Genomic DNA, 27,973 nt, shown 5'->3' with positions numbered 1-27,973 from the left:
TCTTAGGAACAAAAAGCAAACTTTAATAGTTCTGATGATAAAAGAATAGAACTGTTTAACACACTTTCTATGCACTATAATGAATATATATATGTACAGAAATACAGTGAAACTTTCTCCAATACATATACAAAGTGATACTTTGTGCATCAGTTACGAATGGAAAAGTACGCTTTCCTTACAATATCGTTAACATACCATAGCAGCTGTCCTTACAGTTTCTGATAAAGCAAGTTAATACATTTTTAATTATGTTGATGTAATTAGTCGATTGAAGAAAACCCTCGGTTACATGTTATAACTCGTTCAAGTGTTTGAAAATAAGACGATTTTGAATAATGCGAAGGTTTGGAAGGTTTTTTAGCTGCAGCGTCACATAAATTATAATTCCTGTAATGACTTGGTGATTAATTAAAAAGGGAGAAAATAAGGCTTCATAAATTAGTTGGGAAGTGTGCTGGATATTGCAAATTAAAAGCACTTGGTACTCGCAGCAGTGCTGATATGTACATATTAACAGAACAAAACTCATGCCTACATCTTCCCATCCAACGCTGTTGCTGCAGGAACAGATGGAACATGGGAGCGGCCGCGTCTCCTCCGTGTGCCCCGGGCAGCCCCTCTGCCCTACAGCTTCTTCCTCTCCGAGCTCTCGGCAGGCTCCGCTTTCTGTGCGGGGAAGGCGTGGTGGTACAAGTGTCTGTGAGTCGCGGCCGCGCTGTACAGTTTGTACAAAGCCTAAAAAAAAAAAAAAGCAGAGGAGATGCTGACGGGCTGCAGCAGCAGGGTCAGCCTGCGCAGCGTGCAGTTTGCTTTGGGCACCAGCTCAGCAATGCAGTGTCCAAAAAGGGGAAAAAAAAATAAAATAGGGTTCAGGAGTTCACCGATCTCTCAGACGTAAGGGGAAGAGCTGCCTTCAGCTGTATTCGGCCGAGGCCTACCTGCAGTGTGAGTAGGGGTTGGCAGGGGCTGGGTTTCCCTACGTGTTTCACGTGCAGGCTTTAAATTTCTGCACTCTCAGCACTTTTTTACCCCACCAGGCAGAAATCGCATCGCACAGAGGGTTTTGCTGGGTAATTTCGATCTGGCTTTTCTACGTGATTTTTCTGCGGGTCAGTGCAGGTTTTTTTTCCTTCTCGTGTTACCATTTTTTGCTTTTCTTGTTGGTGCCTTTCCTACCTGACAGCGAGGCCTGGCCTTGGCAAAACAGCAGCACGGCGGGCTCAGGAAGTAGCATGCCTGTCCCCGAGCACACCGGGTGCTGTCACACGAGTCCCATGGAGCGTGCAAGGGACACGCCTGGCACCAGACCCGGGCATTTTCCGTGTGGCAGTGGCTGCGTTACCCATGCTGATGTGGCCGTGGGGTGTGTGCCCCTTGCAGAGCTCAGCTCAGAGCAGCCACGGGGTCATGCCCGGGCCCCTCGGGTGCTGCAGCCTCCCAAAAGGGTGCCACTGCCCCCCCTCCACCCCAAACTGCACCCAGGGCACAGCGCAGAGGAGACGCTGCGATGTTACAGAGCCCTGAGGGTGACTGGCTAGCGCAGCGCTGAGCTTTCCACTTCAAACAACTTTTAATTGGGGGAAAAAAAATAAAAATAAAACCACCAGCGGCTCCTGCTGGGGCTCTGAAGGCTCCTGGTGATGTAAAACAAGGATTGTAGCGGGGAGGGACAAGGTAGATGATGGAGATGGGAGCTTCATCACGGCGTGATGGCTTCGTCATGTGCATGTTGAGGCCGTGGAGTGAAGCAGGAGGGCCCAAGGCAGACACAGCACAGCTGAGGGTGAGCAGAAGGCCCCGGGGTGATGAGGGGCTGCTGCCCGCATCCCTGACACACCCTGGGAAAGCCTGGGGCTACTGCCTGCGGATGGCTGCGTTTCTAGGGCTGTGGTGGGCTGGTGCAAGGGTCTTCAAGCAGCTTCTCTGCATTTATTTATTTTTTGGTGGTGTCTGATAACATGCCCTCACCTCCCCCATAACAGAACTGGCAGCACTTTGGGCTATTTTCGGCTTTTCTTAATGCCTTCACCCCACACAGCTGCCTTTTTCCTGGCAGGAAGGCTTTCTCTACCAAAGAACACCTTCTGGGGACGGCCCCAGAGGTCAGAAAAGCTCTGGGCAGCTTTGGGGGCACAGCGAGATCCCAAAAACGTCCCAGCTGTGCAGGCCACCATGGGCCACAACAGGTTCTTTTTCCCTGCACTCACCGAGCTGCTTGGCACTGCCGAGAGCTGCTTCAAACTCCTCTTAAGAGGCAACCCCCGCATAACTCAGTGGCAGAAAAATGCACCAACACCGAGCCCTCGACCCAAGGAAGAGGCTGGGGAGGCAGAACACACCTCCGAATCCCCGAGCGTGGTTTATTCCACCCAGGATTTTATTTTTTTCCCCAAAGCTGGGCACGTGGCACTTGCAGACACACAAAGCCAAGAGGGCTGTGCTCAGCCTGAGCCATGCCTGGTGCCGCAAAACAAAACTCACGGGCAGGGCTCAGCACGCCAGGAAAGCCCCCAGCCACAAACTGATGGGGGAAAAGGTTAAAAAACCCATCACAACAATCACACAACCCCTCCTTCCACCCCAAGCCCACCCCAAAAACCCCTCCCTCAGGCTCCTGGCTGTCAGCGTGGGGTCGATGGCAGGCAGCAGCTCCGAAGGTGACACCCTGGCAGCAGCGAGCACCCTGCTGCGGGGTTGGGGTCCCAGCCACCACCCAGGGCCCTCCTTTCTCTCTGAGCCCAAGGGCTGGGAAGCAGCTCAACGTGCATCTGATCCCGGGATGATTTTTCTGTCCCTGAGGCTCGGCCGCCCTCAAGAATCCCCTGGGAGCCGTGCGGTGCATGCCGGGGGAGAGCAGGGGAAACGAGAGCCACTTACCTCGTTTGTGCTTCCCTGGGGAGAGGCATTGGGAAAAGAAGGGGGAAAACAAATAAAAAGGAGAAGAAAAAGAAGCATCTCTGTGTATCATGCACATCCACGGAGCAAACAGCTCGCACCTCCAGCCAGCAGCCACCTGCTGGAGCCCCCCAGGGCGGTTTATTTGCAGGGGGCTCAGCCCTGTCCCCTCGCAGGTCCCCGCAGGGCTCTGCCACCCCTCCTGCTGCTGGGGACACCATGTGTGACCCCACAAGGGCTCCATCCCTGCTCCCCACCTGCCTGCCTCTTCCTGAGGGCTCTGTCCTGCTCTTGCTCTTGTGCTGAACCTGCCACTGCTTCCTGCACAGGGCTGGGCTAACGCTGGGCTCACGTCCTGGGCAGGACGGGCTCTTTTCTAGGCATGCACATGCACAGGTAACGCATGAAACCACCGAGACCCTGAGAACACCTCCCCAGGGGGACCCCAGTCTGAGCTCCTCCATGCCTGTAAGTTTTAGGAGTCCACAAACTGGCGTTTTGTGATGGGTAAGACGAGCAGAAAATAAAAACAAGGCCGAACAAAATAGCTTGTGGTGAGTGCCATGTGTCAGTGGGACCAGCACAGCTCGTCTTTTACACCAGGCAGGGTTCAGGGGGTCAGACTCGAGCAGCTTTGCTGCTGATTCCTGCTCTCAGCCCCAACTCTCTCTGCCCATCTCTGCTGTGTTATGGGGGGGCTGTACCCAGGCCCTAAAACTTGTCCCCTCCATCACCAACTCCACAAACTGAGCTGAAAATATTCCCCCTGCCGCTGCCCTCCCACCTGAGGAATGGACCGGAGCACCCGTCCTGCTGCCTGGGGACAGCCCAGCTCCTCCCTGCCTGCACAAGCAGCTCAAGCAGCTGAATCTGCCCGGGCAGGCCCCACTGGAGCACCTAAAACAGCCCTAAATGCCAACGCAAAAAGCCATTTCCAAGAGGAGGAGCAGCCCCAGGAAACCCAACGCTTAAGCACTCGGTGTGGGGATTTGTACTGTTTAGTTTCGTGTGTTTTTCTGTGTTTTTGTTTTAAATCAAAAGCTCTTTATCCTACCTGGTCCCACAAGGCTGCGGCCACTTGGTCTATTACTGCGCCCAGTTCTCTGTACTCCCCAGAGTATCTGATATATGCCCAGGTGCACAGTGTGATAAGTGTCAAGCCCATGATCATGTTGCACAGACTGGCTATGATGTCCAAGCCAATGAAGCCGGTGACTCCAGCGATCACGTAAGTGATGAAGATGACCACGAAGAGCGTGGCGGGGGTGCGGGCAGCGTGGAAGATGTTCTTGCTGTCGTTGTGCTTGATGTACTGGATGTAGAGCTCGTCTATCTCGGCCTCCAGCTGCTGCAGGTAGCGGCGGCTGAACTCCTCCCCGCCCATCTTCTTCACCCCGCGGAACAGCTTCACCGCCTCCTCCTTCAGCTCCAGGTGCTTGCTCTGCAGGTCGCTGGGCGCGAGGAAGGGTTTGTCCCCACCACAGACCTGCGTGGAAAACACGGCCCCATCGCTGCACAAACCTCAGCACCCGTCCCCTGCCATGCAAACCACGGCAACCGGGCTCTGGGGGCTCCTGCTTGGCACAAACCATCCCCTCTGCTCCCCTTAGCCCTGAGCTCCAGTTTTGAGAGCCCCAAAACCAAAGGGCAGTGCAGGGTTTGTCCTTGCCATCCTCTTGGCACTATTTCTTCAAGCTGCAGCTAGTCAGGGACAGGTTAAAGCGGGGCTGTGGGTGTCTGTGCTGAGAAGCCGGGTCCCACGACCCCCCCTGTTCAATTTGCTCACAGCCTAAGCCAGGATCTCGGGCAATATCGAGCTACGATCCCAGCAGATCTGGAGCCCAGCATTTTGCTGTGCTGCAAACTGTGCAGCTTTTTTTTTTTTTTTCCCTTAGCACTTCTGGCTTTAAGGCATAAGCACCACCACCCACCCAGAGCAGCGTGCAGATAATTTGTGTAGCTCTGCACCCCCATCTGGAGAACAATCGGGACACCTGGAAGTGGCCGGAGACAGGCTGAGGGCTGAGCCTCACCCGAAAACATCACAACCATCCCTCTCCAGAGCTGACTGGGCAGGGCACAGGTGAGAAGCCTGCTGTAATGACTTTATCCCCTAATTAGCACCAGCCACAGCACGGGTTAAAAAATGGAACAGAACAGTTCAGCTGGAAGGGACCTTCCATCAAGTCCAACTGCCTGAGCACTTCAGGGCTAACCAGAAGTGAAAGCGCATTAATGAGGGCGTTATCCAAATGCCTCTTGAGCACTGACAGCCCCAGGGCATCAGCTGCCTCGCTAGGAAGCCTGTGCCAGCGCCTGACCAGCCTCGTGGTAAAGCAATTTTTCCTTATGCCCAGTGTGAACCTCCCCAGGTGCAGCTTTGTGCCGTTCCCTCAAGTTTTGGTCATCGTGGGCTGCGTGGTCACACAGCGCTGCTGCCCCGACACAATAAAGCCAAGCAGGGAGGTTTCTCCAGGAGGACAGGAGAGCCTGGGGAACGAGGTCTGAGCACCACCTACCTCTTCCATTCTCCTGCTGTAGGTGTCTTTGGCAGTGGCAACTGCTGCTAAATTGTTGGCTTCCGCTGTGGCCTGCACGAAGAGCAAAAAGGGCACAAAGTTTAGCTGCAGAAAGGTGAGGTTAAGAAGTGTAATTGCAGAGAAGAGCAGCCACCAGCTGGGTGCACATGGCCCACGTGTTTTCAGCCAGGATGCATGCGTGGTGCACGCACACAAAATTAAACAGCCCCCCCTGACTCAGCCAGCTGCACTCTCCCCAGCATCTGACCAACGCCAAATCAAATCCTTCTGTATTTACACATCCAGCATCCTCAGCCCCCCCAACCAGGCAAAAACCTGCACCAAGAAAGGATTCCTACCCTCCGAGCCAGGGCAACAAAACCTCTGGGCTTCAGCTGTGGGAAAGAGCAAGGGAAGAGATAAAAGGCTCAGCTGAGTGTGAACAGCTCCAGCTGCAGCCTCCCGCTGAGCTGTCTGACTCGGAGCAGGGAGCTGAGGGCAGCTCTGCGTGGGGCCACGCTACCTCTGTGTGCCAGAGCACGATGCTGCTCACCTGCGGGGAATAATTTTGGCCAGGCTGAGCGCTGCTGAGTGCGTGGAGTGACCACAGCCCGGCCGAGGTGCAGGAGCTGTGCTGCCTCAACTGCCTGGCCACATCACACCTTCCTCGGGCTTTGAGTGACTGCTGAATGCTGCCCAGAGGGACGTTGGGGTTGTGCAACTAAGGCACTTGAAACAAAATCACAAGGGCTCGACGTGCTGCACTGGCTGGACGCTGATAATTAAGTGGGAATCGACGGCAGCTGCAGCGCACGGATGCCCAGCAGCTCCCCCTCACCTACCTGCAGCATGGACTTGGGGTGCGGCAGCTCTTCCCCTTGGTAGATCTTAATGTAGGCCTGCAAAACAGGGCACAGAAATACGGAATCAATTGGATACCAGCGAGACGCAACCACCTCCACCCAGTCCAAGGCACAGCATTAACAGGATGAAAGCAGCACAGAAGAGGAGGGGGTTCCTGGCACAAGATGGCTTCAGCAAGAAGCTGTTCTGTCAAAAAAAGGCAAGTAGCATGGCCCAAGGTCGATTCCTTGGGTGGCATGGGGCATTCACTCAAGGTTCACACTCCACCATTTCCTCTAGGTATCTATACCATAGGATTTGCACCTACCTCTGTCCTTCCCTGCATGAGAAGGAACCAGAGTCAGGTAGCCCTGGAGAGTAGGTGGTGAGAATTACTCACTGATATCTTGCATCAAAATGTTACGGTAGTCATGACAACAAAATTAATGTTTTTTTTTTTCCAAAGGCAACGGGAATACGGCCCTCAGCCCACCTCCCCCTGGTCCGCAGGTCCCCGTGGTCAGGTGAGAGCCCTGACACCTTTTGGGCTTATGGCTTGGCCAAATACACAGCCGTGAGGGGTTTGCTCAATGCAGCAAGGGAGCCAGCACTATTAGGCTGGACCGAGATCGTTTCCTCCAGCCAACGAGTGCTAGCTTATCTGCTGCTGCTTTCCCCTTCCATTAGAAGTGCAAATGTGCTGCAAACAAATAAGCCCCGTTTCTCTTGAATAAGCCAATACCTTAAAATACTCCACGAGGCCTCGACAGGTGATATGGTTTCCATTGATCTCCTTCACGTCCAGGCTCTCGGGACTAAGCAGCCACGGAATCAAAATCTTCAAGTTCTTGATGAACTCATCGTCTATTTCTGGAAAGAAACCCAACGTCATCAGAACCAGCCCTCGGTCAGACTTGTGCTTCCGTGTGCACTCCCATCAAAGACCAGAGGCTCGAGCCAGGGCACCAGCTCAGCCACCCTGTGATTTAGTGATGTGAGCGCTCAGAAATCATCCCGGCCCCGGTGAAGTTGTCACTTAACCCACAAACAGCACATACAGCTCTGCATAGATCCATCAACCAGCTTCCTGGTCTCAAAACCAGTTGCACAAACACAAATGTGACTGCACGGGGAAAGAAAAATGCTTTTGCTGATGACACGGGTAATGCACACCAGCACTGGCAGTCGGAGAACAGCACCTTGCCAAGACAAACACAGTCTTTGTAAAGCCTGATCTTGAGCATACAGCATGGAAACGTGCTGTGCCTTCCCTTTGCACGCCTCTGTGGCACCCAGAGTGGAAATCTTCAGCCAGGGCTTAGGCTTTGGCTCTTCTGTGCCAGCAGGTAGGATTTTCCTGTGCCCAGTTCTTGGTCACCCAGATGTCAGATTCTCCTTGCAAAGTATTTTAAAGCTTTTGCAAATCGTTAGGCTCTCAGCACTAAGAAATCCTGCAGGTGATGGCATTTACACTGCACCCTCGGACACCCCTCGGTGCAGGGCACAGCCTCTGCTCCCCCAGCGTGTCCCCTCCAGAGCTGGCACAGTGTCACCGAGTGCCCCACGGGCTTGTGTCACCTCGTGGGAGGCAGGCTCCTTGCCTAACAGCCACTTTTATGGCTTCAGAGCGCCTCGCATCCATTACTGCTATTTAAATTAAACTGAGACATGCAAGCCATCCAACATCTGGGCATCTGGAAGGTAACGAGAGAGGGGAAGTTTCCCCAGATTTCTCCTCAGAGAGCACAAAAGGCTGAGTCCAGCTCCAGAGGAACAAGAAAATGCTGTCGAGATGCCGACAACTCCCAGGCCAGTTCTGCACACACCACTTGTTAATTGCTGCTTAGCACCTGAAATTAAAGGGGGAACTAATAGAAACCAGTCTGGCTTCCACCAGAGCCTGCACTGTTGCTAGTTAGCACGGAGTTTGCCAGAAGGACGAGTCTGATCACTAGCCAAAACCAGAAGAAGTAACTTCTTTCTGTCTGGTAATTTATTTTAAGTGACTATCAGCCACTTTCTCCATTGCTCAGAGACTGCAAGCAGCCTCTAAGCAGAAGTGCTGGTAAGCAGCTGATTCACACAAATTGAAAATTTGGAACCTGCTTTGGCAGGGGGTTGGACCCGATGACCTTTTGAGGTCCCTTCCAACCCCTACAATTCTGTGATTTTGTGAAAATCGACAGCACACGGCTCCTTTCAGGGTAGAGAATCCTACCTTGTGTTTTTTTTCCCTCGTGTTTATTTTACCTGTGAACTAAGTCTGCCCTGTAGGGAAACCACCGATCAGATAAGTCAGGATTAAATATTCCTTGGAAAGCTTTTCAAAGTGAAATAACGTTCCTCTGAGAGCACGTGTAACCAGCCTGCCACCCTGCGCAAGCACAAGCCTGCCGTGCAGCAACCAGCCCGCACGGCTGTGTCTGCACCCAACTGCAGGTGAGGCGCAGGAATTAATTGCAGGCTGAGCATCACGTCCCTAAAAATCATATCTCACCTGCCCTTCCCTATTCGCCTATCAGCCATCTGTTGGCAGGGCTTATTGTCAGCGAACGTGAGCTCACGCTGAGGTTAAAAGCATCTGGCAAAGGGCAGGCAGCTGGCTGCGCTCGGAGGAATGAGCTGAGTATGTGTTGGGAAGAGGATTCAGGTCCTCTTGCAGAAGCTCTTTCATGGAAAATACTCAGAAATGTTTCAGGAGTCAGTGGGACTGTTTGTCAGGGCATCTAAGGTATCTAAAGCAGGCCTTTGCCTCGTACCTTTCAGCTTTCCGTCGAAGTTAGGGTTGGTGGCGACCTTCAGGCCGGGGTGAGGTAAGAGGAAGCAGGAGATCTTGGTGAAGCAGGAGTGGATGTGCTTTCTGACGTTCTGCAGTTCTTCGTGCTGGTTTCCTGAGACCTGCGAGAGATGGGTTTGGGGTCAGCTTCCCTTCGGATGCAGACAGAGGTGACACCGGGGTGCCAGGAGCATGGGGTACCCTGCACTTTGGCTGCTCACAGCGGGAAGGAGCTGGCAAGGACGTCCCTGTGGGGCACGCTGTGTGAACCAAGGAGCTGGCCTATCTCTGACCACACGCCCTGGGGCATGTCATTATCGTTGGGAAAACGTGCATGCCTGTGCATGACCCGCGTACAAAAACATTTGGGATTTCCCACTAGGGCCTTTCTCGGCTCCCCTTTAATTAGGTCCCTCCACTACCAAGTGGCCCAAGCATTTCCTGATTAACCCCACTGGAGCCCATTGGTTTTACCTGTTCCTAAAGCGTTATTCCCGGTCCCAGGAATCTCCCAAGCCCCATAGCTGAAGAAAGCAGGGCAGGACCCTACAGCCCAGCCAGACCAAGGTCTCACCCTTGTGCCCACACACTCTATGTCCACACAGACGAGGACAACGTGCTGCCCCCAGGACACAAGCCAGGTTTGCCTCTCCCTCTCCATCACCCCCGAGCGCACGGCCCTGGCCATGCAAGGCCACGTGGAAAGCGTTGAGGAAACCCAGCTCCAAAAGAACGAACCTTGAGACGTTTTTCCAAAAACTTTGCGCCGCCATCGGATCCATAGGAAAACTCGTAAGGGAAGCTCCAGTCACGCACGAGGAATATAAGGGACTAGGAGACAGAAACACGTCCAGGTCAGTGCCACGCCACGGGAACCCAAGCACCGCACGTTATCAGGAGGGGTTTGAGAGGAGATCGGGGCCTCCTGCCCCACCACCATCGCTCGTGGCAGCCCGGCCGGGTGGCAATTTGGTTCCCGAGCTTGAAAAATAGCATCAGTCATTTCCACTGCAAAATAAAAAAGAGGTTTTTGCTAACCAGGACAAAAGGCAACGAGCTCCCTAATTCCAGCCACATTTAGTTCCATCCTATGGGAATTTCACAGGCTCGGTTTTTTTCAGCCGTTTTCACTGGGCAGCTTTCCAGACAGACTTTTAATGAGAAGCATATGTAGGATAACGAGGCTGAATAAGAAATTGCTGGCTTTTGTAATCTTTATTGAGGCAGTCGAATTTCTATTCAATGAATAAATAAATACCAGCACGGTCAACCTCTAATCTTTTTCAGAAAATGGTTTTCAGAAAAAAATCACGCCTCCAGTGCCTCCTCTACACAGGAAAGCTGCATCCCACAGAAGGGATTCAGGGGCTGCAGAGGGAAGCCCTGAAAGCAGAAGCCCCAGAGGTGCCAGGGCTTCTCCTACGTGTATGAATGAGCCAGTCAGTAAGTGGGATGCATTTCGGTGGAATTTCCCTAAAACTCATCTATGCTTAAAACAAAGGTTTTGGGAAGGGAAAATATTTCACCTCCTTAATTTTCTGCCATAAAACACCGGGAAAAAAAAATAAGAAAGAAGAGAACAGTGAGCTGGCCATTCCTAAAGGCATTACAAGCCCCAGCAAACGTCCACAGCCAGCTCTTCCAGGACATGCTGTTCCTTCTGAGACTGCGAGAAGCTCAGGAAGCATGACCATGTTTAGGACTTTTCCACAAACGCATTATGCACTCTGTACTGTTTGGCCTGGGAGCTATTTTTTTTTTTCTAAAGCAAAATTGTGCTCGGTGTCTTGCTGTTCCCCCGATGTCTGACCACTCCGTAGCAGTCACTCAAGAAGATCCTTTTTCAGGATCTTCATGGGGACAGGCCAACCCCATGATGCTCACCTGGCCACGTCGCCAGCGATCCTTCCTTCCCCCAGCGTCTATCTCAGCTGCGAGGGTTACTACCAGCCCTTTGATATTTTCCACAGATCGTTAACGAAGATTGCAATGAATCAGAGAGACCCTGGGGGGAGCCCCAAGGAAGCACTTCTGAAGGATGATGATTTCCCCATTAAAATTAGCTCGGCGTTCTCAGTCATCTATCAGTTAATGGGTTTTTAATCCATTTACATGGATTAAAGCAGACAATGCTGACTTGGGCTGTTGTTCGCTTTCTTTTTGAGCAGCATTGTATGGAGATAAGGCGTACAGAAGGCAGGATGCCGTGGTGATAGTTACCTTTATCAACCAAACTTGGGGTCTTCTTAAAAATTGATACTGGGATTGCTTGACAAGACTCGCTATCTGCAGAACTGCGTGACTTGACAGCAATTACGGTCTTTGGTGAAATCACAGGCTATTATCCAGCCCTAATGACTTAAGCATATTTAAAAGTGCCTCATTACAGCCCTCTTCTTACTGATGGAGTAGGAAGTATTTCGCTTTCACTGTGATATTTGGCTACAATATTCTAGTACTTTCTAAATAAGGAACAGAAATATTTATTGAATGTCTGGCTTTTTCTGCACCGTGTTACAATTTTCTCCTAGCTCTTACTACAAATCCTATACTTTTACTGGTAGCTTTAACAAGGTTTATCAGTCATCGGCCCATGCTAGCATCCAATATCTACTCAAAGCTCCCCAAAAATCTCAATTTGTCCATTTGTTGCATTTTTTAACCTTTTCATTTTATTCCCACTTCCTGACCACAGCCACCTTACAAATGCCTTATGCCTTCCAGGCTGATGGTGTGGCCAGCAACTCTCTTTTTATGTTGGAAAGCAAAATAATAAAATAGCTGTAACCCACTCCCAATTATTACTTGCATTTTTATAGCATGTTTTTACTCCCTGTTGTATTTCATTTTGGGAAGCTCACAAAATCCCCAGCCTGCTACCAGCTCACCTACTGCGGATGGAAGCTGGAAGTCACAGCAAGCCACTGGGACTGCCAGAGAGCACCTGGATAAAGAAACAACCTGTACAGGATGCCCCACAGAAGGGGTCCTCCTGCTTGGCACTGCAATTATGCAGAGTGCAGGGGATAAGCAGCCCCGCTGCCAGAGCCCTGTAGCCCCACAATTCAGCACTCTCCATCCCTGCTGGCCCTGCTTCCTGGCTTACACCCACTGCCCACAATCCCCAAATCTTCCAAACCCGTTCAATCACCTTCCCAGGGGCACAGGACTCGGTACAGCCCTTATCAAAGCCGTACAAAACCATGACTTGTTCTGTTACAGGTCTGCAGGCATAGCGAGCTGCTGAACCATCCTTCTCAACAGCAGCTGCTACAGCCACCCCATGGACTCCTAACCTCCTTCTTCCACTTTTTTCATCCCCCTTCATGGCAGAGGCTGCCACAGCCCATCACCTCCCCCCATCCTGAGCTGCTTGTAGCCCTGGCATCCAGAGCAAGCCCTTTGCCCGACATTCTCCCTCTTCCGAATGCCAGCTTTTCACAGGTTGGGAAGCAGATGCTGCTTATTTGAAGCTAAAATCCCACTTAAACCGAGCCTTCCCACAGCTCTGCTGCCACCCGCCAGCGCTCTGAGCTAATCCCTGTCCTCCTCTCTGCCAAGAGCTGGGATTCCGGGGGCAGGTGGCTTCAAGCCTCTGACAGCAAAGGCTGGGCAGAGAGCGTTAGGAACCTGGCAGTGCATTCATCATGCAGCTCTGCCACAAAACCTGACGGCTTTCCAAGCCCAGCAGGACGAGGCAGAGCTGTGGGGCTGGCTGCCTGCGCAGTCTCCTCTCTCTCCCTCCTTCAGCTGGGGGCATTGCAGCACTGCATGCACAGCTCCCCGAGGCCGAGCATGGCTTGTATCTGGGAGCAGGGCTCTGCCAGGACGCAGCTGATGCCACACAGTGCTCATTGCGTTTCACCCCATGCCTTTTGTCCCCCCCGAACAAAGCCTCCCACAGATAACAGCCTCCAGCTGCATCCAGACCTGCTGGGCGAGGAGGCTGCTGCAGGGCTCGGCAGAGCTGCCAACAACAAAGGTTGGGAGTGGAAAGAAAGAGGGATATTGGATGTATTCAGCAACCTCCTGGGGGCAAGGAAACACAAAGCCCTTCCTTCGCTTCAGCAGAGCCAGACTCCAGGCCTCCCTTTCTCCTCCCTGTGCTGCAAACTGCAGTGACACCTCGTGGCAAAGCCACCCAGCTCAGGGCCAAGCCACCTCCAGCAGCAGGACCCTCTACTCACCTGGAAACGTGGCCAGGACCCTCTACTCACCTGGAAAGGTTTCAGGAACGTTTCCTCCATGGCCAGTCGTCCGTACTCGGTGAAAAGCTGGAGAGAGAGGCAAAGAACAACACGACTTTTAGCTCCCCAGCATACGTGCAGGGCATACAGCTGTGGCCACACAGGCACAAGCAGCAAGGCACAGTTGTTGATTTGGGGTAAAAAAACAGCATTTGCAGAGCTGGAACTGAGACTGGCTGGCTGTGTGGTTTTGGTTCCCATTTAGAGGCAGATGGAACTGTTAGGGACAATCGCCATGCTAAGCCCTTATGTGAAAGATCTCGCCTAGAGTTTCTGGCTGCCAAATCTGTGAAAAAATGGCTCAAATCAGCTGCTTGCTGTTGCTTTCATACCAACCAGAAACTTCACGTGCCAGAGGGGACTGCTGGAGCCCAGCTCTCTTTAAACACTCCAGGAAGAAGCGGAAATGAATTCAGAAATAAGTACTTTCCCTGCAAACCCCCACTGTGCAGACTGTAAGATCAGCCTACCAGCAAGATTTGAAGGCTCTCCAGTCTCTCTGGGCTGTAATTCCTAAGCGAAGGCACCAATAATGTATTTCACAGATGCCTAAAAATGGGTCAACATATTAAGCAATAATGGCTTAAAATTCAAACTGAAAGATCAGATTTGCACTGGATACGTTCAACATCTAGAAGGTATTATTGTTAAGCAATATTTACTGGCTGAAACAGTGCAGAACTCTTCTGATTTTTTCCAGGCAGACTCTTGCTTTTCTTTCCTTAAGCTAGCAAAAAAAAAACCTAACTAACCAGTCAAACAGTCACCCAACCAAAAGAGAAAAGTGTAAGTAGAGGTAATACCGGGAGATGGGCAGGACAAGAGTGCCACAGAAAAACAAAAAAGGGAAAAAAAAGCCTTAGCTGCTTGTCTCCAACAAGCAGGGCTGTAATTATCCTTATGGGTCACCTGTATTGAGCCTGTACCAAATGTCAATCCCCAAGTTTATAAACCAGTACCCAATTTATTTGGGTTCCTCAATCAAAAGGTTCTATCCTGTGGTGTGAACAGTGCAACTTCTACCTTCAGCTTCCCACTCATGTAAGTCAAAGGAGCGCTTTTACTGCCACCACTCAAGGCACGCTGCAAATACGTCACACAAGTAACAGAGCCTCCATTTTAAATACAGGACCCCTGCTGCTCCCCTGCAGGGCCTGACTCTGCTCCTGGCAAGTGTCCCACTGACTGTCCTGCCAAACAGCCCAGGCCCCAAGCAGGTGTGCTACGAGAGCACAGGCAATATAGGTTTCAGTCCTGAGTGAATGTTCCTCCATGCTCATGAGCTGAAGTGAAAGCTGGGAAACTCAGAGACCCCTTTGTGGCTCCAAACATGCCTTTCCGGCACAATGCAGCTTGCATGTGTGGAGCATAATGCAGGCACCCCGGTGACATGGAGCAGCAGGACAAGGGGACTTACCTGCAGGTGCTGCAGATCATCCTCCTGCACGTTCTGGGACAAGTTATAAACCTGTATGAGAAAAAAGAAACTTCAGAGCACTCAGAATGGCCTGTCCCTTAGGCCAGTGCATGGGTCGGTGTGGTTAAAGCTCATGACATGACCATGGGGATACAGCCAAAGGCCCAAGTGGCCTCTGAAGCTGTTCCAAGACAGGCCCCAAGCACAGCTGTACTGCTGGGCAGACACAGACAGACAAACAGGCACAGCAAAACACTCCAGCATGAGGGCAGCAAGGGCTGTTGTGCCCCAGCCAGGTAGCCTGTCAGGTCCAAATAATGCTTCTCCTCCTCCATTTATGTGTTGAACTCTGTATCAAGACCCAGCTTCCATCCTGTTAATGCTGCTCTCCGGGAGCAAAGAGCAGAAGACAGGAGGGGAAGCCCAGAGGTTTGTCCAGCAGTATTAGGCCGGTGCCAAGCTGCTGGATTTTAGCCACCACCTTTAAGGAACTGCTTCCTGGAGACACCCCCATTCTTACCTGTATCGAGCTGATCATTGTGCTAAGGGCAAACACGGTGGCCGAATCCCGCAGGGTGGACTGGCTGTCAAAGGTCCCCTGCGTGTCCATCAGCAGCACTGCAACCTGACAGGCAGAAAGCTCCAGGTCAGCTTGGAAAATATTCAGTGAAAACACTCTCAAATGCCAACAGGATGGGTGGGTGAATGCCAGCTGTGTTATCGTGTGGGGAATCTCACTGCTCATGCCTCAGACTCACAGTTGGTGGAGGACAAAGGAAAAGAAAGAAACTCTGAGGAGTCCAGAGTTGGAGAGACACCCAGTGTATCAGGGACACAGGGGGGCACCAAGATATCATATTGCTCAGTGCATTAAATTATGCTAAATTAGGGATATGGTATCAAGACATTCTCTAAACTTGCACAAGCATTTGAGACACCCATGGCAAGGCAGGGGAGTCTTACAAAAGCTGGAGCAGCGAGATGAGCTGACCAGCAACAGAGAATTAAAAAAAAACATGCGGCAGAAAAGCAAATACCTTTTTACCATCAGGCTTGTCCACCAGGAAAACCTCACTCCATATCTGAATGCCAGTCGTCTCCCGCTCAGACCCTCCCCTCCAGGAAAAACCAGTCAGCGGCTCATTGTAATCTCCAACCCAGTCCACTGCTTCCTGCAGGTGGGAACAAAAGAAGTGCTGAAGTTCTCATCCCACTTTGGTTTTACACCTTTCCTCTGTGTTGCCTCCACCCCAGCACTGGAGAGAGGCATCCCCTCCAAGAGTGGTTTCCCACAGGGCAGTAAATGTGAGCATCTCTGCTCCAAAGCCACGAAAGGCAGAGTCCCACTGGAGACCCACTAATGTATGGGGTTGTGGAAGTATCTGCTCTATTTTGTTTTGTGAGGCCTCATGTTAAAGAGAGGCTTGAGCATCTCTAGAGCACTGAACCAGTGTCCTGCCCAGCTCATCCCAGAGCAGCACATGGGAGCAGCACCATACCTGCAGGCAGAGCCCCCTGCAGCTGCAGCCATACCTTGTTGTACATGTACCGCAGCATGAAGTCCATCAGGAACGACTTTCCTTTCCTAAAAGCTCCGGCAACAGACACAGCCACGACCTCTTTATCTCTGACAGCCTCTGAGAGGAGGATGCGGTTCAATGCGGCTTCGTCCAGTTCAAAGGAGTGGTCATCTTTGACGATGAGGACTTGCACCGGTCCTGCCTTCCTCACAGATTCCTCCTCCTCCGAGCTCCACTCGTAAGTCTTCTCTGCAAAACTACCTGCACAAACAGCGAAGCAAAAGCAGTTTGGTTCCTTCTGCAAAGCACAGAATCACAGAGAGCAGGGCTGGACAGGGCCCTAACAGGTCAGTTAGCTCAAATATCACCCCAAAACAGCGTAACTCGGAGCAGATGTCTGTCCAACATTCCCCAGACATCCTGGTGGAGCCACCCAGCTGCTCTGGGGTGATCTGTCAGCATGCCCAGCCCTCCCAGCAGCCAGGGAGTTTGCTGGGATCCTCCTGGACAAATGCTCCCGTCAGCTTTTGTCCTGCAAGCGCTGACATGAAGAACAGATTATTCTCTTCTTACCTGCAACATCTTACATACACACAGACTGTCCTAGCCTCTCCATGTCCTTAGCCTTCTCTGTGCTAGACAGGAGAGCTCCAAGCCCCTGATGATCATTGCTTGCTGACTACACTGTTTCCTCGTTTCGACCAGGATAGAGTTAATTTTCCTCCCAGTGTCTGGTGTGGTGCTGTGTTTGGGATTTAGGATAATAACGTTGGTAGCACACCGATGGTTTAGCTGTTGCAGAGCAGCGCTTACAATAGGTCGGTGACTTGTGGCTTCTCATGCTGCCCTGCCAGCAAGGAGCTGGGGGTGCACAGGGAGCTGGGAGGGGACAGAACCAGGACAGGGACGTCCCAGGACTGTGGTATCATGTGGAACCATAAAATCTGGGGACTTGGCTTAGGGGGCTGCCACTGCTCAGGGTCTGGCAGTGCACCGGTTGGTGGGTGGTGGGCTGTGGTATTGTGAATCACTTGATTTGTGTGTTCTGTTATTACTATTATTATTATAATCTCTTCCCTTTCTGTCTTATTAAACTGTATTTATCTTAACCCATGCATTTTGCCTTTTTTTCCCCAATTCTCTCCCTCATAACAACAAGGGGGCAGTCTGCATGGCGCCGAGCCGGGTTACACCACTGCTGCCTGAGCATCTCTCAGTGCTCTCCTCCACACGCTGCCCCCCAGGCCCATCCCGGAGGCTCCTCAGCCATGGACGCAGCACTCGAGCTGAGGCACACAAACACCTCACGGATCCACCAAGGACTGCCTGGATGCATCCTATGCGGCTGCTGTTTCTGTAGCAACAGCACAGCGCAGGGGCCTGCTCCATCTGCAGGCCGCACTGCCGCTCTCACCACAACCTACTGCTCCTGTAACCTGCTCAAACGACCACTTCCCTGTCTTTGGACAGCAAATGTGGGTGTCCAGCACCAAGTCACTGCCACCTGCACACAGTCCCTGCCACCCCGTTTGGTTCCCTATGACGAGGGGGCTGCTGATGGCAGCTCCCCGGTGTGGGCCTTATTCACCGTCAGCCGCCCGGCGGTTCAGCAGGCGCAGGCCAGCTCCTGGAATTTTCCTTTCATTGTCTCCCGACTTCCCAGCACAGGAAAGGAAAGCCCAAGGTGATTAATCACGCTGCTCAGCTCACCTACGGCCACGTAAAAATCTCCTCGCCAGCGGGGAAGGGAGCGCGAGGTGGAAAGTTTCCCCTCGTTTCTACAAAAAGTCCCCAGGTCGCTGGCTCAGGCTGAAAGTTTCCAAGCACGGGAGCCTGAAGTCTCTGTTTCAGACCCTGACCTCAGGGGCCCAGTTTTCAGCCAGTCCCAGCTGTTTCAAAGCACAGGGCCGATGCGTGCACACGCTAAAAAACGAACTATAAATACCACAAGGAATGGGGTTTGCCCATTCCGGGCCTCTTTATAAAGAAGCCTCCAGCAGCAACTTCTTCTTTTAAATAACAACGGTGCTTTTGTACGCGGTTCTGATTTCCTATGATCCTGAAATATCAGGATCATTAAGCCTTGTTGCTAGGGGATATCTGGTGGTTCTCAGACATATACTGCGAGCTTTCTTTGCTCACAGTTGAAAGACAAAGATCTTTTCTTCCCGATGCCTGGACTTTCCTTAGCAAAACAAAAGTCCCGAATGCTCTGAAAAGCTAGATTCTCCACCAGCCTCCAGCAGCACCAAACTCCCTCCGAACACCAGCCCCTGGCCCATGCCACTGCTTGGTGGCCACAGGAAAAAGACCTTCCTATTCCCAATGCCCAGACATCACCAAGCCACCTGAAAAATGAAGCCCCTGAGCGCACTCGGTCCTCTTGCTGCGCACACCACACACCATTAACATCTCCCCAGCACATAAGCACGGACAGGTGCCAAAAGGCCACAGGTTTGCGTGCTCATTTTAAGGACTGCCATGCTGCAGATGCCATATAAAGCCTCCGATCGGAAATACCTCTCTCCCGTGGTGTTTCCCAACACCCCGCTGCGCTAACCGAGTCCAGTTTCTTTTTTCACTTTTACAGCTGCATAAAAAGGACAGCGGAGAGATCCTTGTAGGATGTGACTCATGGCAGAGGCAGGAAAAAATCCGCAAATGGAATTAAATCTAAACATTTCTGACTGTAGCCATCAGCGGAGGCAAAGCCATCGGTGTGCAGGTGGCAGAGCTGTACCACCACCCCAAACCCACCTCGGGACCACACAGTCGGCACCCAGATGGGCATAAAAGCTGCTGCCCAGGGCCTCATGCGGAGGCAAGGTGGTGAGGACGTCCCCAGCTCGGACCTTGCTGTACATCTGAGCATGTTGAGAGCCTGGGGAGAGCCTCGCTCATCCCTCCTGTCCTGCTAGGAGAAGGGAAGCTTTGTGCCAAACTTCCTCCTGCTGCTGCTGGATGAGGTCTCCCGGGTGGTCCTCTCCCTCCAGTTCAGCTGCCAGAAAGAGCAGAGACCAGTGCTCTGTTCCAGGGTTTTGTGGAAATCTCCACTGAAGAGTTTTTACCGCTTCCCACCGGTCTCACATGAGAATGAGACCACTCGGGGATATCAGGAGCAGACCACTCTTGCATTTCTGCGGTGCTGCAGCAGCTCCTCGCAGGCAGGGGTGGAAAAGGGATCTAGCAAGTGGTCATCCCCACTGCCATCACCAACAGTAACCAGCTCAAAGACGTTGTGTTGTCCATTCAAAACCCCAGAACCTGTGAGGAGCGCCTTGTTTTTCTTCACCAGCTATTGACAGCTTTTGGGAGAGTGTCTCTGGACAGAGGCAGCCGCCCAAAGCGGCCGTGGTCTGCTAGAGGACATCGCTGCCTCTGTTACCTGAGCTGGCTGTTTGCACAACACGGGGGCAAAATACAGAGTGTTATGAACAGGATATGCTGATTTTCCAGTTCATTAGAGACATCAGGAGAAAAGGCACTATATTAAACAGGTCTCTGAGCTGATTTCAGCCCTATTAGCTCTGTTTCTTTCATGGAGGCCGTCTGCAAACAAAACTCCATCTTTCATATTTATTTCCATGTGATGAAACTTCCGCGTCCTGGTTATTAGATTATCTGCTGTACTGGACAGCCAGAGATTTTTTTACAAGCTGGCAGCACATTACTGGAAATCAATTATTTTAATTGTTCTTTCCGGCATAAATTAGTTATCTGCTTTGAAGGAAGTCATACCTGGCAATGGCAAAACATCATCTGGCCAAAAAGGAAAGGAAAGAGGCCTAAGCTTTCCTAAACACGCTCTTTTTTTTTTTTTTTTTACTCGTTTTCCAACTCGACTCCTCCTTTCTGTCGGCTCTCTCTCTCGGCGCCTTGCAATTACGTCAATTCTCAAGCTGCTCATTCAGAAATTGCCAGGATACAGTTCCTTTTTCCCATTTCATAACAGCTCGTTTCCATGACTCGAAAGCGGGGTGGAATCCGCGTCTCTTTTCCATATGGTGATTTAAAGTGGAAAGGTGGAGGAGACTGGAATTTGCATTCGTGCTTATTGTGTTGTCAGACAGCAGCAAGAAAATGGCCCTGCTGCTGCAGGCAGCCCCGTAACACAGGGCTGCTCACTTTGTGAGGAAAAAAATAAAGCACTTTTCAATTGCTGTAGGAATTCTTTTTGGTTAAAATTAAATAAAGTTTAATAAACTACACCCGCATATTTCACATTTTGCCCATGTAAGGTCGGACAGCTGATTTAATGTATTTAAGCTCCCACAGAAGAACAGATTAGATAAATTACATGTCACTGATCACGCAGCATACTTTGGTGAGTACTTAAGCCTGTTCTTCCTTAGTTATGGACGAACAGGTCACAGAAATGCTGACTCCTTTCCAGAGGCCCGCTAATAAAGTCATCTTTTTTGCTAAACAAGTTTGTGCAATAAATACATTTCATTCCAGGGACTAACCCATGACCCAGGGCATCATCTGTGCAAACACAGGCTGCCTAACCGACCTCGAGAAAGCCAACTTGCCAGCCCTGCTCTTGTGCTCTTGGGGCACCCGGGAACCTTACCTACGTATGCACACCCTGTGAGATGCCAGGGCTGCAGCCTGGGTCCTGATTCCCCTGCTGAAATACACAGACATAAAGTGGGGCAGGTATTCGGAGGGTCTTTGAACCCAGTTTCTTCACTGCATGAAAAAAAAAAACACTAAACTACCAAGGAGATAAAATAGAGGCTTAATGTTTTAACTTGTTGTTCTTCCTCTGGAATGAAACTTCCCTGTACTGGCTGGGTTAGGTCGCTTATCAGCAGCCCTCTCGGGATTAATTCGATCAGCAGCGATAGCTGTGCGGATCCCTTCTGAAGCCGTTTCCACCCCAGCTGTTTGCCTTACAAACATATCGCAGTGCCACCAACATCACCACGAGCCCAGCACCGAGCAGACCGCGGCCAGGCAGGATCCCTTTGCACAGAGGGCTCCAGCTGCCAGGAGGCTTATCTGCCCCGTGCAAACAGCTCCGGCAGAGAAAGACATCTCTCTCCAAGCTACGGTATCCCTTGCACTTATCCCATTCAGCACTGCCATGCCACAGGTTCTGCTCGCTCCGCTGATGCTGAACTAACTCCACGGGCTGCCAAGCAGCCAAAGATCATGGGCAAAGCTCGGAGGAGGCTAGAAAAGGCAGCGCTGCTTTGAGCACATGTCAGAGACCCTCTCCTTCCCTCCAAGAGAGGCTTGTGCAGAGCTCTCTCTCTTACCATGCTAATAAGGAAAAATGAGAAGTAAACTGACACAAAGCACATACTGGCTGTTGTAGAGCAATAACCTGTATCGATCCTGCACAGAGGCAGGGTAGGGGAACAATAACACTCCCTACTGAGTGCAGAAGGACACAGCTGCATCCCGAGGTGCTGAGACTGCCTGGGCAGCTATGAGTGAGCAAATTCCCCAGGCACGGGGCTGCCATAAGGTGTCTAGACAGCGCTGCCCCTGGGAGATGGTGTCTTGGAGAGGACAAAGCGGGGCCGCCCAGCTGGGCAGAGCCCTCCCTTCCATCCATCAGTGCTCTGCAGGCTTGCTGCTCCGAGCTCCGTGCACAGACACGGTCACTGCTCTGTCCTGAACTCAGGTGTAAGGCAGGCTCTTGGTGAGCACCACCAACCAGGCGATGCAAAAAATCAGCTCCTTCCCTGGTCAATAGCCCACAGCAGGTAAAAAGCCACACTTGGTAGCAGCCTGGGGCTTGCTTTGAGATCCCAGGCTCTCCCCTCCAAAGCACAGCGGTGTTGCTGCCCCTGCTTGGGGCCATCAGCACTCTGCCATGCCCCCAGCGAGCTTCTCTGCGCCCAGGGTGCTCGCAGGAGGCAAGATGCCGAGTGCACCTCCTTGCCACCAGCCCTGAGTCATCCAGCTGGCAGCACAGCAGCCTCGACTACAGCACGAGCAGCTCGGCTCTTTTTTCCTCTGGCAGCCGGAACGAGGAGCTGAGTGAGCGTGCTGATAACACCGGTGGTTTAGGAACTCCCTGCATGGAAGGCTGCTGGGAGAAGCAAGGTTTGGGGTGATTACTGGCCACCAAACAGTCTGTTACAACAGGGGCAGCTCAAATGCCAAAATACGAAGTGAAACCAACGCCTATTACCTCTCTCATTAAATTTCAGTGCCTTAGCCAGCCCTGAAACAACAGCAATACCTATCCGGGCGGAATTCCCAAGGCTGAGCCTGTAATTAGCATGCTTCAGAGACGGGCACACCAACTACCTTGGGAAGAAAGCAGATCAAACAGATTCCCTTCTAGAGGTCGTTCAGGAAGTTTGAGGTCACGTTAGACAGCCCCGTGGTTATACTCATGCCAGTCTACGCGCCAGGACTGGCTGATTCAAAGCCCAGGTGGGCAACCCTCAGAGGGAACCTTATCCCATCTCTGTTTGTCAAAACACTATCATAAGAGAAACTACAGAAAGGCCATCATTTATTTCTCAGACAGAAATTCCGGGACTGTTCACTCACCCACATTTAAGTCTAGCCAGACACACATGTGACATGATGACTGAAACACACCTTGCACGAATATGTCCCCAAAAGTCTTGCTTTGCACCCATTACGCATTCCTTGCATGGTCCTTAATCCACTTTGTTTGTCAGCAAGCAGCCTGCCTCCACCACCAGTATTTCATTTACTCATTTCTGACTTTAAATCAGTTTTAGCCTTTTGTTGTTGCCTGAAAACAAAGTTTGGTCAATGTGCCACAAGATCCCAGGATACGGCATGAAAGGCCACTACGCTCTGAAGGAATGTAAAAGTATATATAGGGTTTTAAACACATTTTACTGGCTTGGCAGAGGTCAGTGAGCCTCCAACCCATTTGGGAAATTTGTGTTCAGTTCCTTCATTGCCCTAACACTTAACTGTCCTTCACCTGATCACGAACATGAGCATTTCTCCAGGACCCAAGGAGCTGGGGTGGCTCCAGAGCGAGGTGGCTTTGGAGGTGACCCACTGGACACCCCGCGCCTCGCAGGCAGGACAGAGAAGTTAATACAAGGCCTGGTGCCTGGGAACATCACCTAGGCCCTAAGCAATGTTTGTGTGTGCTCCTCGCCTGTATGTTTAGCCGAAAAAATACAGCAAGACACAGCCCCACGGGCTGCCTGCCCTGACGTTGACCAAGCTTCTTGAGGCACGGGCACAACATGGAGCATGACCATGGCAAAACAGGCCCAAGGGATCCTGCTTCTTCCCCAAAAGGGGAAAAACAGGCTGCCCTTGCTCCTCCTAATCTTTGAATGAATCAGATCCCGCTCTTCTGATTTATTATATAATGCTACGGCCTCAAAAGGGCATGAGGACCAACCACCACGTGTTGGATCTCCAGCCTGCAATGTCCTCGTCTCTTCTCACAAGTCCCAGCACTTCATTTTCCCTTCTCATTTACAAGCTAGCAATTTTGTTGTGAATCTTCTCATGTCTATTTTTATTTTATGCAAAGGCTCACCTGCCTGAAAAACCTCAGCTTTCGTTTCTCAGGAGGTTCCCAGCGTTCAGAGTGACAAAGAAACGCCTGGAAGGGGAATCTGAGGTTCCGCCAGAAAAGGTCGGGAACAAAATGACAACCAGAAGGGCTGCTAGCACTGTTCCTTCACACCAACCAACACCAAAATCATCCTTCTCTTTCCAGCTGAACCCATGAAGAAAGTGTGCATGAAGAAAGTGTGGCACCAATGATCTGTCTGGCCTGTTTTGGAAGAGTCCCTTCCCCCAAAATAGTTGCTCAGCACTTCCCGACCATCGGGCTTCTTTAAGAGCTCTCACTAACCTCTAGTCCAGCTTGAAAACCCTGACCAACGAGTATTACCTCTGTACTCCCTTTTACGGTTTTGAAACTGAATTCTTGACGAGTGGGTCATTCTGATTACAGCATGGGCCGTGATGGGAAATGAGAGATTTCAAGCAGTTTGTCCTCGTCTGAGCTGTGTAAAGGAGTGACGGGGAGCAGAGATCTCTAACTGCTGAGCATCTGCAACTGCAAAGCACCAAGAATTTCAGAAAAATAAAAAAAAAAAACATCAGGGGAAGCTACTATGAGCCTTCATCAAGCTGTAAAACCAGGATCCCTTCCTCTGATGCACAGTTCTAGGTGTTTTTGTTTCACATCCAGCTCCCTCGGCCGCTCATCCCACAACCAGCAGCGGTTGTGAGGTCTCGGCACCGCTTAGCACGCTCAGTAACGAAGCCCTAAATGCTGCACAGCCTTACACTGACCTCCTGTCCCGGGCTAAACCCTACACTTGATGCATTACATGCCCCTGTGTGAGCTCGCGGGGACGTGCACGTGTGGCAGCAACCTAGCTTTGATAGCTGACTGGAGGCAATTTCTTCTGGGCGCTATGCAATCGCTCACCCTAATTCATTCGGTGATCTTTAAAAAAGCAAATTGTTTTTATGAGACAAAGGCGAAGGATTGCACTAAGCAGTCGTCTCCTTTCAGGCCTGGCTAACTGGAAAGGAACTAGGACGGAGTTTGATCCGTTTCAAAATAGCGTAGTATTTTTAATGACCCATAAGCACATTTTTAGAGCACACCGAGGATGTAGCTGGAGGGCCCGGATGGTGAAAGGCTCAGACTCCTCCTTCAGCAGGCAGGCTGAGAAATGGAGCCCTGAATTCCCCCTTGGGCTGATGTCAGCACCCAGCGGGCACAAACACATCCTTCAGGGCACCGAGGTGCTGTCCTACAAATGCACGCTTGGTTAAAGGGGGCTTTTGCTGGATTACAAAGCAAAAGGGGGCTTTTGCTGTCTAATTTATTACCTGTAATAACATCAACCGGCCTGGCGAAGTGCTGGGAATCATTCTAGGAATACCTAAACCTCTGCGGGTACGATTTGGCTCCGTGGATGGAAGGCAAACCCCTGGTTCCAGGTTCTTGCGAAGCTTACCAAGAAGCTAAGCGAGAGTTTAGCGAATCAGCACCAGATGCATTTCCCCCCAGCCTGCCTTAGCAGCACGCTCACACCAAGATACGTGCCTAATTGTTCCGCTAGGCCAAGGCTGTACCTTCCGAGATGAGTTTTTTTTCCCTCAAAACCCGCTTTGCCATCGCTTGCATTTTCTCCTCACGCTACCAAGATGAGAGGGGGAAGCTCGAGAGCGTGTACGTGCGCCCAGTGCTCAACGAGAACGGGACTGACAGTTCTGCGAGACAAGGCTGAGAGCATCAAAATATTCACGAGAAGTTTCCTCTGCTGCTTATCCAAGGCCTAGCGGCCTCCTCGGAGTGTCACGGCCCCAGACGGCCCTTATCAAATGGACGCTGCTGATGTTCTCCCGCTCTCCTGCGAAGAGGCCACCGCAGGCTCCGTTATCTGAACGCCTCTGCCAACACGTCCCTGAACTGCGAATCATTACCGTGGGAAACGCTCCAGTCATCTGTCCAAATTAGAATGTAATTTGTGTGTCTAAACATCACAGCTCGGCTCACCTGCTCCGCCTGAGGAGACAGGGCACCCCGAGCGCTGAGGGCTGGGTTTGCAGGGCGCACAACTCGGGGGATGACAAATCACACCCTAAATGACGGCAAATTGCCGTATTAAAGCTGCTTTTCCCACAAAGCCCACGATGCATCAGCAGAAGCCGGTACAGCGGTGCAGCAGCGAAGGGTGAACAAAGAAGGATGCGGGCAGGGGGAGAGGGGCTCGGAGCCCCCCCGGGTGCCCTGCACAGCCCACCTGTGGGCCCAGCTTTGGCTCTGCATGGCTGGCGGGCGCTGTTTTTCCCCCAGAGCTGCCCGTAGGATGGCGGGTTGGAGGAAAAGAGAGGCCTTGAGGGAAGCAAGGCTTCCTCCTCCCTCTGCGGGTGGGAAGGGGCGCTCTGAAAACGGCCCCGATGCTCCTGCAGAGCCTCAAGCAGGAGGCAAAGCCCCGTGTGGGACCAGAGGGCTGGGCGTGCGGGACCCCCGCTCGCGTCCCCATCGTGCCAGCGAGGCTGGGGCTGAAGGGGGGCAGCGGGGGCGGCCAGGAGGAGCAGCAGCAGCAGTAACAGCAGCAGTGACAGCAGCAGCAGCAGCAACAGAAGCAGTGACAGCAGCAGCAGCAGCAGCAGCAGCAGCACTAACAGCAGCCCCCCCCCCGCGCAGGCCGAGGGCGGTGGCGGCCGGGGACAGGCCTCGGCAGCCTCTCAGCCTCCCTCCCTGCCTCCTCCCCTGCCTCTTTCCCCGTCCCCAATCCTCCCCCAGACCCCTCGGACCGGCCTCCCCCTCCCCTCCCTCCCGCAGCCCCCCCCGGGCGCGCCCCGTCCCACCCCATCCCGCAGCCCCGGGCATTGTTCGGCCGCCCCCTCCCCTTTTTTCCCTTCCCCTCCGGTGCCGTGCCGTGCCTCCTACCCCAGCTGCTCCTTTCCCTACGGTTCCGGGCCATGGTGGGGGCTGCCCGGAGCTACCCGGGAGGCGGTGTCGGTGGCTACGGGAGGCTCCGTGCGCGCTCCGAGCCGCGCTGCGTCTGGCGAGGCTGCCGCGGGGGCGGGGGGCGGGCGGGGGCACCGGCAGCATCCCCGCCCGCTTCTACGGCACGGCTCGGCTCGGCACAGCACGGCTCGGCTCGGCATAGCACGGCACGGCAAGGGACGGAGCCCCAAGGGGTGCCCGCAGCCGGAGCCGGTTCGTCCCCGGGCGCTGCGCACCCTGCGCCGGGTACCCACGGCTCGGCCCCCCGCTGTCATCCCCCCGTGGGGTGGGTGGGGGTGAAGGTAGGGGGTGAGAAGCAGAAGGGTAGCCCAAAGGGGTAGCCCAAAGGGCTGGGGGTCACGCCTGCACGCCCCTCGCCCCGGGATTGTGTCCTGCTTGGGGTGCCCTGAAGGTCTGGGGGTGCACACGCACCATGGACACCCCCTCCCCATGCACACTTGGGCTCCCCGTGCACACAGCGGGCAGAAATCCTGCCCTGCTCACCCCTGGTGCACACTAGGGTGAAGAAATCACTGGTCGGATCCTGCCCTGGGGTGCTGCCCCCCATCCATAGCAGCAGCATCCCCAGGAGGTGCGCTCTGCACCTCTGGATGCAGCGCAAGAGGTGCCAGGGTTGGGCACCCCAGGATTGAGCTGCCCCACAGCTGGTAACACACCCCCAGTTCCCCCGTATCAGCAAGCAGTCGTGTTTGGGATGGTAACGAGAGGGTTTCCCTTGTGTCTGGGGTTGATTCACTGCTCTGTCACGCGAGACCGTGACTCAGCCCGAGCGCAAGGGAACGCCCAGGCGTGAAACTCGGGCAGGGGAGCAGCAGCACCAGCCCCGGCCGTGCCCCAACTGGCCCTCGCCCACAGCTTATGGCCTGTGTTGATGCTTGCCCACGCTTCTGCTCGCCAAGAAGCAGATTGAGCCACCCGGCACAGCTCCGTGCTGCCCTTTGGAAGGAGCACGGTGCAGCACTCGAGGCACAGCCACCTAAACTGGAAATGCTGGGGGAGCGCTGCTCCATGCTGCACGCTGGCCTGCGGTGGTCGGGGACAACCCAGATGGCTGCTCGGCCTCGTTGGGTGCACAGGAACCATCGGGATCTGTTCTTTGTGAAAGCAGGGAAAACACACAAAAATGATGTAATGTTCCAGTAGGTGCCAAAGTCACGTTTCGTTGCGCTCCCGTTGGTATGCTGATACTTAATTCCTAAGTGCCCTCTCGAGCACCCAGCGACTGCCCCCCGTTGGCTTCCCCTCCGTGTTTATAGCGTTGGAGGGAAAGATGTAATTTTGCCTG

The 27,973-nt window shown here is 52.7% G+C and overlaps 1 protein-coding gene across 4 annotated transcripts; it reads right to left on the bottom strand.

Moving 5' to 3' along the window:
* Positions 1–2: 2 nt before the first annotated feature.
* On the bottom strand, positions 3–27,250 carry ATL1 (atlastin GTPase 1). Of its 4 annotated transcripts, none has more exons than XM_068682237.1 (14): positions 27,172–27,250; positions 16,234–16,481; positions 15,738–15,872; positions 15,221–15,325; positions 14,701–14,751; positions 13,254–13,310; positions 9,775–9,867; positions 9,020–9,158; positions 7,003–7,130; positions 6,260–6,316; positions 5,418–5,489; positions 3,953–4,384; positions 2,881–2,895; positions 3–738 (listed from the first exon to the last, which is right to left on the bottom strand). In XM_068682237.1, exons 1-14 carry the CDS (start codon positions 27,248–27,250, stop codon positions 628–630), a joined length of 1,722 nt encoding a protein of 573 aa, XP_068538338.1. In that variant the 3' UTR covers positions 3–627. The 4 variants fall into 4 exon arrangements, with proteins under 4 accessions (XP_068538338.1, XP_068538336.1, XP_068538339.1 ...); XM_068682235.1 differs by lacking the exon at positions 27,172–27,250 and adding an exon at positions 26,601–26,787; XM_068682238.1 differs by lacking the exon at positions 27,172–27,250 and adding an exon at positions 26,608–26,764.
* Between the last annotated feature and the right edge of the window lie 723 nt (positions 27,251–27,973).

The sequence above is a fragment of the Anas acuta genome, chromosome 5, assembly GCF_963932015.1.
Source record: "Anas acuta chromosome 5, bAnaAcu1.1, whole genome shotgun sequence".
NCBI classification, from domain to species: domain Eukaryota; kingdom Metazoa; phylum Chordata; class Aves; order Anseriformes; family Anatidae; genus Anas; species Anas acuta.
This window is presented reverse-complemented; position numbering and strand designations above follow the sequence as displayed.

What these genes read in the sequence shown, in the direction of transcription:
- ATL1 (XM_068682235.1), bottom strand. Translation starts at nt 26,772, where the DNA reads ATGCTGCCGGTGCCCCCGCCCGCCCCCCGCCCCCGCGGCAGCCTCGCC. An exon ending in CAATGATCAGCTCGATACAG is followed by an intron (nt 14,752 to 15,220) that starts GTAAGAATGGGG and finishes TTTCTCATACAG; the next exon opens with GTTTATAACTTGTCCCAGAA. An exon ending in GCCTCGTGGAGTATTTTAAG is followed by an intron (nt 6,317 to 7,002) that starts GTATTGGCTTAT and finishes CCTGTTTTGCAG; the next exon opens with GCCTACATTAAGATCTACCA.